The sequence below is a fragment of the Falco naumanni genome, chromosome 11, assembly GCF_017639655.2.
Source record: "Falco naumanni isolate bFalNau1 chromosome 11, bFalNau1.pat, whole genome shotgun sequence".
Classification (NCBI taxonomy): Eukaryota; Metazoa; Chordata; class Aves; order Falconiformes; family Falconidae; genus Falco; species Falco naumanni.
In genome coordinates, this window is record NC_054064.1 from 24,374,960 (window position 1) to 24,387,538 (window position 12,579).

General features: G+C 41.3%; 1 protein-coding gene across 2 annotated transcripts in view; it reads right to left on the reverse strand.

Annotated features, from left to right (window-relative positions):
- The window catches only part of TESK2 (testis associated actin remodelling kinase 2), an 84,444-nt gene that overhangs the window by 16,450 nt on the left and 55,415 nt on the right, over positions 1 to 12,579 (reverse strand). Inside the window, exon 5 of one of the 2 annotated variants that reach the window (XM_040610174.1) lies at positions 8,163 to 8,309. The exons of the other annotated variant lie outside the window; for it this stretch is intronic. Within the exon in view, the coding sequence (XP_040466108.1) occupies positions 8,163 to 8,309 (147 nt within the window). The remainder of the gene's footprint in view (positions 1 to 8,162; positions 8,310 to 12,579) is intronic. 2 annotated transcript variants of the gene reach the window in all.

Sequence of the window (12,579 nt, forward strand, 5' to 3'; positions counted from 1 at the left end):
TGCCAAGTAATGCTACTTGACAGCTCTGAGCTCCTTCCCAGATGAGCAGGAGCTGCCTGCAGCGAAGCAAGGTTCCCTTTCAGTGCAGACCTTTCGAGAAACCAAACAGAGCAGACACCCCACCGCTGTGGGGTCCAGAGGTCCTGCAGGAGAGGCCAGTACACCATAGCAAGGCAAGGGGGGAAAGCAGAGGGCAACATTTCTGCTATAAAATGCTGATGAATTGTTCTGTTGTGGTGGGCTGCACAATGTTAAATGACAAAGAAGGCGGCTAAACTATTCTCTCTCATTAGTGGAAGCTTGTCTTTTGTCTGCATATGAAGAAGTGCTGAGTATGAATTTAAATCCAGTAGAGAGTGACTTTTTTATTCACACTTAAATCAGCCATGGGCAGGCGACATGCGCCAGACAAAAAAATGCCAGCGTCACTACAAATGTTCACTGTAGTGAAACTAAACTGATTTAATTCAAATGGTGCAAATTTATGTAGCTAAGCACCAATTTCCTGGAACCCAGAAAAGACTGAAGCCTACTCCTACCAAAATGAGTAGTAAACCCCTTCCATGGATACTAGGGTGGTCAGATGTCACCTTTCAAGCCTGTACTGCTCATTCAGGGCGGTTTTGCAGATGGTGATGCTTCATTCTGTGCTGAGGTTCCCCAAGTGCTCAAGGCCAACATCCAGCACCACCATATTCCAATTCCACCCTTCCCACCCCAGTAAAGCGGTTACACAACACTGCACCAAATCCACAGCACGGATAATTCAGTTACCAGATTTAAGATGCAATTCATAAAAAGGTGACTTAAGACACCTCACAGGAACTGGTAGTTCACGTACACTCAATGGAAGACTTTTCTAAGCATTCACATTCTACTGCCAAGATAAATCAGGATCAAAAAAGGGACAAAGCTTCATTAGGGACTAAAAGGTTAAAAAGAGCTTTTATATTTAAGCTAGAGGTGGTATCTTAGTAGGAAAAGTACCATACAGCATACTGCACTGTTTCTTCTGACAATGATACTTCTCAGTTTCTACAAAAAAGAAATTACGTCTATCAATTTGGTATGAAGAAGTTTCATTAATGGATTTTGGCACAGAGACACAAGAGTTCAAATCCCCCTCTAGTGCAAAGAGCCTCTCAGGAACTGCCTATAAGATGAAATGCCAAGCAGCCTTTCAACACGGGCTTTAGGAATACACTTTCAACTTACTATTGCACTAATTGTATAAGCTGCAAAGCAATGAAACATGATGACCTTCCCAAGCTTTCTTTTTGGGACCTCTACAGACAGAGATGTTCTTTCCTTTGTCAGCTCCCATGTTCAAAAAGGACAGTATTTGACTTCGGTTGGGTTCTTCAGGGTTTTTCTCCCCTGAAATGGGGACCCCATCACTCCTTTCTAAGGCAGTGTCTTAATAGAAGCAAGGCGCTATTACATGAGCCCTAAAGAGTTAACAGAGCTGTTTATGCAGAGACAGATGTGAAAGAACATAAAGCCCCCTTTGTGTGTAACAGGAGCTTAACATCTGCTTTGCACAGCATAATCCTACTAACATGAATGCAATATTCTATTCTCCCTTTTACATAAACAAAGATGAAAATAGACTCAAGCATTTGAGTTAAAAATAAGTTGCTTAGATAAAGAAACCCCATCGTTTTATTTTACAATATGACATACAAGCTCAACTCCTCAGAGATTTTACTGCACTCCAGAAAACACAGGAATGCTACTGCAGAGCCCTCTGATGACCGTTACCGAACTAAAATACTTAAAGGCCAATAAGATGTATCAGTTGTTTTTAAAGTGCTATCCCCTAGGAGAAACACCATTGACAATTAAATGTACAACAGAAAGTTTACAATACTAGGTACTTTTTGAAACTACAACCATTATGTTTAGGGAATGGGGTCCATTTGGGTCCCAAGGTACCAGTAACAGTTTAGTATTGCGACTGTCATTGGAAACAAACATCTGTGACAGCTAATTTTTACAGTGCAAGGCCTCCCCTGCAGTGCAAAATACTCAGGCAAGAGCTTGCTCTAGCACAAAGATGACCTTACAACCACAGCAGCAAGTATGAGCCTCACCAGACAAAAGTTCTGTTCATTGCCTGGGTTTTATTCTGTGTTAAACAAGCAAACAGCATACAAGGTAGGAAGTCAGGGTATGTCACTTTCAAGCCCAAAGGCAGTGAATTTATGTTACATCAGATAATCCACAGTAATTGCTTACATGCATGATTCCATCCCATAGTAACTGAGACTACTCCTCTCGATGAAAGAACGGTGAGCCATTACACATTTACTGTGAAGTCAAAACAGATGTTGGCAAGAATACACACATGTACGCATGTGTGTGTATATATCCATCTATATACCCAGAGATTAGAATTTCTTCATAGATTTTATCATCAATAGAGCTCACAACGTTCCCTAGAGCTGCTCACAACCTACTATTGATTGTAAGACCTTGTTTTCAATTGGACATAATTCTGCAAATCTAGAAGGCACTGGGGGGGAGTTACCTCTGTTTTTAATCAAGAGCTTTGGTAGTGGGTTTTTGGAAAGGGGGGTATTCAGCTAAGACAGCTCAGCTGCTTGGGAGAACAAACTTAGAATAAGTGTTGCAAGCAAATTCTGAAATAATGAAAATAAAAAAATCCTCAAAAACATTAGCCTATGGACACACCAGATTTGGCACATTCTCAACTTGAAACATGACAAGATCTCTGTATCAGATGCACCTTTTGCCACCCCTACAAAAAGTAAACTAGGACAGGACACATGCTGTGTGAGGAATTTGGAAGAGTGAATAAGGTGACAAGACAGAGCAGGAGTCCAAGCTAGGGGCTGGCAGGCACAAGACCACAGTCTGGAGTTAAATTATTGAGATGGGAAAAAAACCTGAAGACTATTACCAGGACATAAGAACTGCAGGCACAGCAAACAGGTGGTGGTGGTGGTAGGGAAGCAGAGGTAGCCTGGAGCAGCAGAACAGGGGGAGAGCTAGAAATGGCTAAACATATACTGAAGACCAGAATGCAGAAAGATAGCTTGGATAAAGAATCAAGCAGAGGGTAACTGCAGTCAGCCAGACAAGGAGACTGAACAATAACGTTGAGGGTCAGGAACCAGGAGCAAAAGAAAGAGGAAAATCTTTGGAACAAGGATGCGAAGTCTGACCAGAGGCTGGCATTGTATGCTAGTGGAAAGGACTGGACAGTCACAGAGTAGATATGATTGGTCTTGGAAAAAATGGGCAGATGTTTGCTTCTCACTGCCAAGGAATCTCTCTTGTTCCTTTATTCCTCCTCTGCAGCAAAAACAGGCAACATGTATTAGTAATACTAATTAACAGTAGCAATAGGTACTAATTAAAAAGACTTCACGTATTAGTTTTATATTAATTAAAGCAGCAGACACCTCTGCCATCAATCTCAAGCTTCTAACCCTGTAAATGAATTGCATAATGCCACTGTTTTTTTCCTCCCCCCCCCCCCCCCCCCCAATTGCTAGGAAATTGCATACAACATACACTACATCAAATAATTAATATTGTACAAAAGACGGGATGTAAAACTACCTGTGAGAACTGTCATTCTTTCCCTTACACACCCACACATTAAGGTAAAGTCCTTAATTACATGATCACACAGTTTCTCACCTGCAACCCATGTCTTTCAGTGCACACAATGGATTCACACTGACAGTGAATTGGGGCTGTACATAAAACACTTTGACCACTATTTTTAGGAATCTGGCCACTCCTTTGGCACAGAAACAGCAGGGTGAAAGAAAGGCTGTGAAGAGATGAAAAGGAAAGCCTGGGCTGGAAATGATGGTCTTCTGTCTTGTAGTTAAAGACTACTACAATGTCATCCCAGGATCTGGATCCTGGCCTTCCTCAGCATCACAGGAGGATTCTGTGACAAGGAAGTCAGTTTAACAAAATCTTTCAGAGATTGCTGCTAATCTTGTGCTTTCTCTGCCTCCAGAGGTCAAACCTGACTATAAGAGCTGTAATGCTTCCAACTGCCGCTGAGGTCAGTGACCATATACTGCCTTGAACTTAAACATATGTAGAATGCCAAATACTCCAAAGTAAGTCTTAAAACACATATCAAATATTCACCGATATTCTTGCTTTTAATCTGTTCTGATAAGGCCGAGTTCATTCATCTCCCTAATCTCTGAGATAACGTAAGAATAAATTCACTGATATTAGGGCAGCCACAGGTATAAGCTGCCAAGAAAATCAACAGTGCTTCCAGAGCAGGGTTTGAATCTAATGCAAATACAGTGTAAACAAGTTGCTGAAGGAACCCTCTGTGTAGTAGTAAGATAGTTGTTTTGAGGGGTGAGTTACAAAAGGATTTACTATAGTCTTTTTGCAGGCTGGACACTCCTTCCCTGTGCCTTCCCAAACACTATTATTTCAACTGTAGGTAACAACAGACAGAATGTTGCAAAAACAAGTCAGATTAAGAAAAACTTTACCACAAACCACTGGCTCCTGTTGAAACACTTCCAAGGTTTCACATTATGATTTCTGTTTTAATGACTGCATCTTCTATGACTAAGACTTCCAGAGTTAAAATTCATAACCAGAGCTCCTTGAGAATCACAGGAAGATGAAGAAAATTCTCACAATTCCAGGATGCAAATTCTCCTTGTGCACATTACAATGAGCCCCACATAAAAAACAATTCACAGGGCTTGCAATGATATGGATAGGGGACAGGTAATGAGCCAGCAAGTCTGGCTGTCATAACCCATCTATGGCTTAACCTCTGCGTAAATCTCTTTATGTCAAAAGTGAGGACATGGCAGTTACTGGCTTACAAAATGCACAACTCACCCTGCCCACACATCTACTATCTGCAGGCTGGAAACAGCTCATCTGACCACTTTTATCTTCTGACAGTTAGGCTGCTGCTGTCGGTCAGGGTAGATCAGCCTGGTCAGCTACAGCAGTAGCCCAGAGCCCAAGGACCAAGCTGCTCACGACACAAGTACTGGCTGGCTGGGCAGCACACTCTCTTCTAACAAACACTGCCTCTCTCTGACAGAAGGGCAGCAGGAAAGGCCCTAGTGGGATGTCAGGGCTGACATCCCCCGTGGGTTGTCACATCGACTATAATGACCTACATCTTCTCTACCACTCTCCCCTCTGGCTTTCTGCAATATCATTGCTGTTCTGCTACTCTCTACACGGTGCGATCAGGGAAAGAGATCACTCTGCTGTATGCTAATTGTCAAAACCACTTATTTTTCAGTCTTGGATTGGCAGGGGACAAGAACTTTTCCTTCTAAGTTTGTACACATCCAGTACATAGACACATATAATGCTACTCGCAGAGCAAGACAACTCTGCTGCCATAACCGACAGAATAAACTTCATGTACTTGCACCACCTGTTCCAGGAAGCTGCAGGAATTAGAGGCTTACCAGAAACAGAAGAAAGGCAGAAGTACAGGTCTAAATTAATCCCAAATAATCTGTGTAGTAAAATTTATATTAAAGGAATAATTTGCAGTGTTCAGTGTAATAGGTAAAGCATGGAGACATTCCTGCACAGAAAGGCTTGGCTTCATTCTGCTCATAGTTCAGTCAAGGCCAGCAAGTTTCTTAGAAAAGTATCTCAGCTCTCCCATCCCACAAATTCAATCTGTGTTCTGACTTTTTGAGACATCTAAATCCTTGTTTTTGCCTTCATTCTATTAATAACGCCATCACATCCATTCCTGAAGTTTACCGAAGAAAGGACAACATAGGAAAGTATTGAATCTGCTCTGGTTCAGGCCAAATCTCAAGCTCTCTCCCAAGGAAAAAGCCCGTCACATCTTCCTTCAGCTTGCTCAAATGTTGACTAGTAAGAAAGATTACTCATCCCACCACCAGTACAAACCTGGTAAAATACAAGGCATGTCCTCAAACAGTAGCCTAAAGCCACAGTCTGAGAGCTGAACATTTTGGTGACAGGTTTTTGATATGGTTATTATCCTAATTCTTTTGCTTTGGAACAAAGTGACTTCTTTAACACTTAGGCAGCCAGCAGGGAAAACATCTACCTAAAAAGGATAGTATTTTGCCCAACACATTTAATTTTAAAGTATATTTCATCAATACAGTAATAAAATTCACAAGTACCCCGACATTTAAGGCCAGGTGTTTCACCTACTTACCTTCCCAAACAGAACAAGCAAGTGCATACATCACCTCAACAAATTTAAAAAATTAAATAAAATCCAAAGCAAAACAATGATGCAAGAAACTTGAAAATAAAAAATATAGCTGATGAGTTAAACTTTTATCCTGACAGCTGCCAGTGTGACCCACACAGATACTATAACTTTCATATTAAGAACCATCCAAATATAGCACAACTGCTAGTAAGTTCTTTGGGTTTGGTTTGGTTTGTTGTTTTTAAATAGCCCTTACTACTTCCTGTGGCCACCGATGAGTTTGCTATTGCAGTGAAATCATGCACTCCTCCCAGCGGGTGGGTCTTCTAAACAATTGACATTCAACAATAGATAACATTGAAGCAGTGGTAGGGCAGCTCCAGAGAATGACATACAATTATGTAAAGCTTTGAACAAAGGCATTCACAGATGTCTCAGGAAATGGATTTTCATATGACTAGCCATCACAGTACGTCAAGATAAATGCTGCAGGCACAGAGTTCTCCTTAGTTACTTTGATTCCTTGCAGTAACTCCACTTCCCCAGTCTTAGATGTACTAATACATCCTGAACTGGAAAAAAAAAAAAAAAAGGGGGTGGGGGAGGCAGGATGGGACGGACAGAACAACACTAAGTTATCTTTTCAGGGCTTTTTATGCATCTGTTATCTCCAAACTCCAAAGTGACTGAAATGGAGCTTTCTGAGTGTATCATGTCAAAGTGACATGACTCCAAGTCTGAGCATTTTTCATAAATTTGATATTCTTCCCTGCAGAATTCAGCACCTTTCACTTGAACGGACACCCAAGGAAGTATTTTATGACTTCACTGAAATACTTCTTTTACCTACTAGTTGAATATTTTTTTTCACCTTAGCTAAACCACATTCTTCATCTATTTAACACTGCACTCAGGTAGCTTTAAAAAAAACCCTAAAACTGGATGGCAGACTAGTAGTCACACAGTTGCAAACATGATATGCCATGTTTTTATTTTTAACAGCTGTTTCTTATCTTTAAAAAATAGTTCCTTCTAGGCTAATACAACATTCTTCAATCAAAAGTATCCAGAAGTGACACGATGAAGACGTCTTGAACAGTTTTGGAGTATTTTGATGTTGCGAGTCTCCATTGAGCTTAAACTAGCCCATTAGCTCCAGACAACAGGACAGACAGGACAGCAAAGCCCTGGGCACACGCTGCAATGGATGGCAAGACCCAGTGTGAATACTGGGGATACCTGTCCAGAGAGCTGAGTGCTCAGTATTTCTAGCTGAGCTTGAATTAGCTAGCTACTTCAGCCAACTAAATTTATAGAAATTGTTATCAAAGCAGTCTGAAAAAAAAAAAATATATAGTATTCATGTCCACTGAAAACTTTGCCACTGAAGTATCATTCTGGAGGAAACTGAAATTTGAAAATTTTAGGTAAACCGTTCTGATCTCACTGACTTTCGAAATGAAAGAAATATAAATCAGGATTGTGGACAACACTTAATGCTGAATTCATATTGAAAGGTCACTCTTCCTGCAAAGGATTTTTTAAATACATGGGGGAACAAAAACAACAAGGAGATTTTAAAGTACGTTTGTAATAATCTCCTCAATCTGGGTTCTTTATATGACTGACCTGTTCCAAATGTTAGATTGTTATGCATAATTATCCAGGGATTTAAATACTTTACTGAAACATAACTCAGAACTAAAAAACTGCAGCTGCTTTCTGAGAAATCCTAATCTGATTTTATTTAAGGAGTGACCTTCCTTCAGAATCGTTATTTCTCCAGTTCCCATACAAACTATCAACATGTTTTGAGAAAAGTTTTAATCCTAGAAACTGTGTTTCAATTTATTTCTCAAAATATTTTAGATCATACCTTACAAAACAGCTGTTCTCTGCTGGAAGGAGAAGGAACCAAACAACCACTTATAGTACCTTCATTAAAACCTTCCCTTAATTTTATAAACAGTACCTTGGATGTAAGGTCTCGGTGGAAAATGCCTTTATAGTGAAGATAACTGATTCCCATAGCAATGTCATATGCCAGTTTCACCCTCACTGTCCAGGGCAGATGTTGGTTACTGTCTAATAGCTGTTCCAGGTTACCACAGTTGATGTACTGAAAAGACAAAGCAATATTTGTAATGAATTATTTAACTTTACGTATTGTCAGAAACGTAAAATTTATCATTACAAAGTGTCCTCGGCTCAGCTACACATTAAAAACTTTTTTTTCATAAGGGCTAGGCAGGCACAGAGTTTGCAGCTCAAGAGAGGCTTCTTGAGCTTCATCACCTATACCAATGGCATTTACATTAAAGATGCATGCAACAGACACCAGCAAATTAACTCCAAGGTATTTAAACAGACCCTTCAGAAACACCTACAATATAATAGCACCCTCTCATTTCAGTGTGAGGAAAATAAAGGCAAGAAGAATGAAGAGCTGGCTCTCATACAGAGTAAGTAAACAAAGAGAGGGCTGAGTATCCAAGTGTAGGTCACAGAGCCTGATCGAGTTGCCTGATATCAATTCCCTAAACTGAAGCAGCATCAAATAAAAATATTACATGTTGCTGTAAGTTACATTTTTGTAATGCTCTATCTACAGGTCCTAATCAGCAATCCGATTCCTACTGTGCTCAGTACCACATTAACCCTGTCAAATGGTAGCCCCCACCAAAAGGAACCTACATTAAGTATAAGAGAAATGCTACAATAGACAGTGAAACAAAGCAGCACCCAAATGATGCTACATAGTATAACCCAGGGATAAGGGCATCCCTACTGCTCAGACCATCATTACAGCAACGCTGGGCTTATGCTTTATGTATAGACCCTTAATACAATAGCAGCTACACCACGTTTGAGTAGCTTCTTGTTTCATGCCCAGTCCCCTCACAAGCAACAAAGCAAAAAAACTAGCTAACTCCAGAAGGAAAACCTGGCAGTGACTCCTCTCAAGAAAATCCACGCGAAGCAGACAGGCTAATTTTCTCCCAAGCCTGGTCTACGCCGTGGCAGGCTGCACTGGCTTTGCTCCTCTGTGCCATACAGTTCTCCAACTCTCTCTCAAGAGGCTTTGCACTTTCCTGTGTCATTCACCCAGATAAAACATGTGCCACGATTATCATGTTAAATCATAACTGCAGCTCTTATTATTTCAGAAACTTTGAACTTGCTTGTATTTTGTTGGGCTGCTTTGTGTCTTAGACACTGGGGCACAAGGCCAATGTGAATCACGCACCGTGCGGGTGTAGCTTATCTCCTCAGACCATACATACAAACCAGACTACGAGCAAGTCTGGGGGTCATGGCTCACCTCCTGGATAGTCTACAAAACTCAGCTTCTTCCTTACAGTCAGGCCCTGTCTTCTGAGCTCATCAGTTAATTTTGAAAACAAGTTTTCAGCAGCTACACAAGTTTCCCAGGTTACTATTTAATGAGGCTAAATTGTTCAGGCAGATGATGCACAAATTAATTTTAACTGTCAAAAAGCTTACTAGGAGGGGGCACCACAAATTGGCATGGGGCTCCGCTGCTCCCCTCAGCTACACTGCCCATCCCTCGGGAACCAGGTTCATCCCAGCCCATGCACAGCAGCACATCTCACTGGCAGTCCAGGACACGACCCCTCTCCCCATTCTCTCTCCATGGAAGATCTGGTGACTGCTGGACAAGCTGGGAGGTACCCAACCAGCACATGGACACAGCAGGCACAAAGCACCCTCACCCTCAGCATTTGCTTCTTCTCCTTTTAAATACAAATCCTTGACCTGATCATGGTGCTACACATCCATCCGTTGTCCTTGAGCAACAATCAAGGCGAAGGGTGAGCACAAGAGTTACCTCTTTGCAATGTTCTTCAAAGAATGACAGACAATTAGCCCCTTATGAGCCAGATTTTAGGGCCAATATCAACTGCCTTCTCGTATCAAAGCAGGCAATCCCACAAAAGGTGCCTGGGCCTAGAACATACTCCAATATTTAGCAATTTCATGTTCTCATGACTACTTCAAGATGCTTTTCATATCTTTTGCATTGGACTAACTGCAGGAGAAAGAGCGCAATGATATACAAGAAAGGATTTAAAAATAAGATAATAAGAAACAGAATGCTTCCTCATATTGCCTATTTCTAGGCTAAACAGGCAAAAAGGATTTGTATTTCACAATTAGGCAAGGAAAGCTCTTGAACTCTAGAGAGTAATCTGACATTCTAAAATGCACTGTCCTTCTTCTGTTCTTCAGTAGTAACATTTTCTATCATACTATTCTCTTTGGTGTTGAATTCAAGATAATTTTATTACTCAGAAATTTGTGCTTAGTGCATATAATTTTGCAAAATAAAATGCTCACAGGGCCCTCTCCAAAATCAAAGGCAAACAAGACTTAACACAGCAACGATAAAAATCAAACGTTTAGGACTGGTATAAGCCCAGGCACTGCAGCTGTGGGGGGAAGGGAGTTGATCAGATGACTACACTGGAAACTAGAAATTGCAGGCTGGTGCAAGCCAGAGGTCCAAAACAACCTGTCCCTTACGCTAGGAGTTTGTGTGTCAGGAGAGCAGAGAAGCTCTGGAACAGGTCACTCAGAGGCTATGCAATCTCCATCCTTGGGGATTTTCAAGACTCAACTACACAGAGTTGCAGCCAACCTGACTTAATGTTGGAAACAATGCTGCTTTGTACTTTTCCAACTTTGATCTTTCTTTCTCGTTTCTTTTATTTGAACCCCTAAGGGAGCTAGATGACCTTACAGAGCATTAAAATAAAACAAAAAACCAACCCACTGCTCAATGTAATTTGAATATTTTTTTTTTTTAAATCACAAGTTGTTAGCATGCTTAAGAAAAAAATGCTGAGTAAGTTTTCTCCATTAACTTCAAATATATTCCCAGACTCCTTGGAAGAGTGTGAGCAGCACTTCTCATCCAGTTATGTTCAAATCAGAACATTAATGACCAACCTGGAACAGAAGGCACTAAAGCACCTAGCTCAATAACCCAAATAGAAAGTGACACTTATCAATTATCTCAAACCATTTCACCTTTCTGACTGAGCAGTAACAGACCATCCATACAGTGCAACCACACTTGAATGCATTGGTAGGAGAATGCAAGTGGGAAGGGAATCAATCCATGGCCTGGCTTTCCATTTTGGTTAGGGTTACACTGTGCCGTACCATGACAGTAATTGCTCCAGATATGCTAATAAAATATAAGCTTCCAAGAACAGTATTGACATACATACTGAAATGTGACAATAGTTAGTTACTACTTTGAGCATGCTCATGCTTTCCTCTTCAGTCAGGTAGCCTACTGATTTGATCCACTGCTGCTGTATTAGTTAAGTGCATCTAATACATCTGTTCTCCCTGTGCCCTTCCAGTCAAATTGGCTTCCAGGATCATTCACCCATCTCAGCTGCAAGGACTGGATTCTAGCATTGGCTGGGTAAAAACCAACACACATAGGACACGAAGGGCTAGAAGATGATGAGGGGACTGGAGCATCTCTGATGAGGAAAAGTTGAGAGAGCTGGGCCTGTTTTGCCTGGAGAAGATTGAGAGGGGATCTTATAAATGCATATAAATATCTTAAGGGTGGGTGTCAAAAGGATGGGGCCAGACTCTTTTCAGGGGTGCCCAGTGACAGGACAAGAGGCAACAGGCATAAACCGGAACATGAAGTAAAGAAAAACTTTACTACGAGGGTGACAGAGCACTGGAACAGGCTGGCCAGAGAGGTTGTGGAGTCTCCTTCACTGTAAATACTCAACACCCAAGTGGATGTGATCCTGTGCAACCTGCTCTAGGTGAACCTGCTTTATCAGGGGGGTTGGACTAGACGATCTCCAGTGGTCCCTTCCAACCCCAACCATGTGATTCTGTGGCACCACATGCATGAGCTGCAAGAGCAAGAATCAAACCTGCCTCTAGCACATACATAAAACCCACTAGACCTCCTATACGAAACTGCCACCTGGCAAGTGCTCAGAGCTCATTTACTGGAGATGTGAGTTCTGGTTTTGGCTCTCACTTCTAGTATACTTCAGTGAAGCACAGCAGGCTAATCATCAAGTGAACAACTGAACTAAGATTTTCCTATAGACTTCTTGAAGACTCTAGTTGATCTCCGATTTTAGCTGGCCAGCAGGTAATATTTGCACACAGAGTCCTGAATTGTCCCCAAGGCAAGCACCACACAGAGGTCAGTGCTCCCTCAGTGTCACATCAGTAATCCAATTCTTCCAGTCATTCAGGCTGATAATGCAAAAGCCAGCCTGATGGCCTATTTATTTTTCAGAGTCCTTGAACAATGCCTTTTTGGAATAGACGCAAAATTATGGACATTATTTCCTAATTGCCAAAGCAACTGAAAGAAA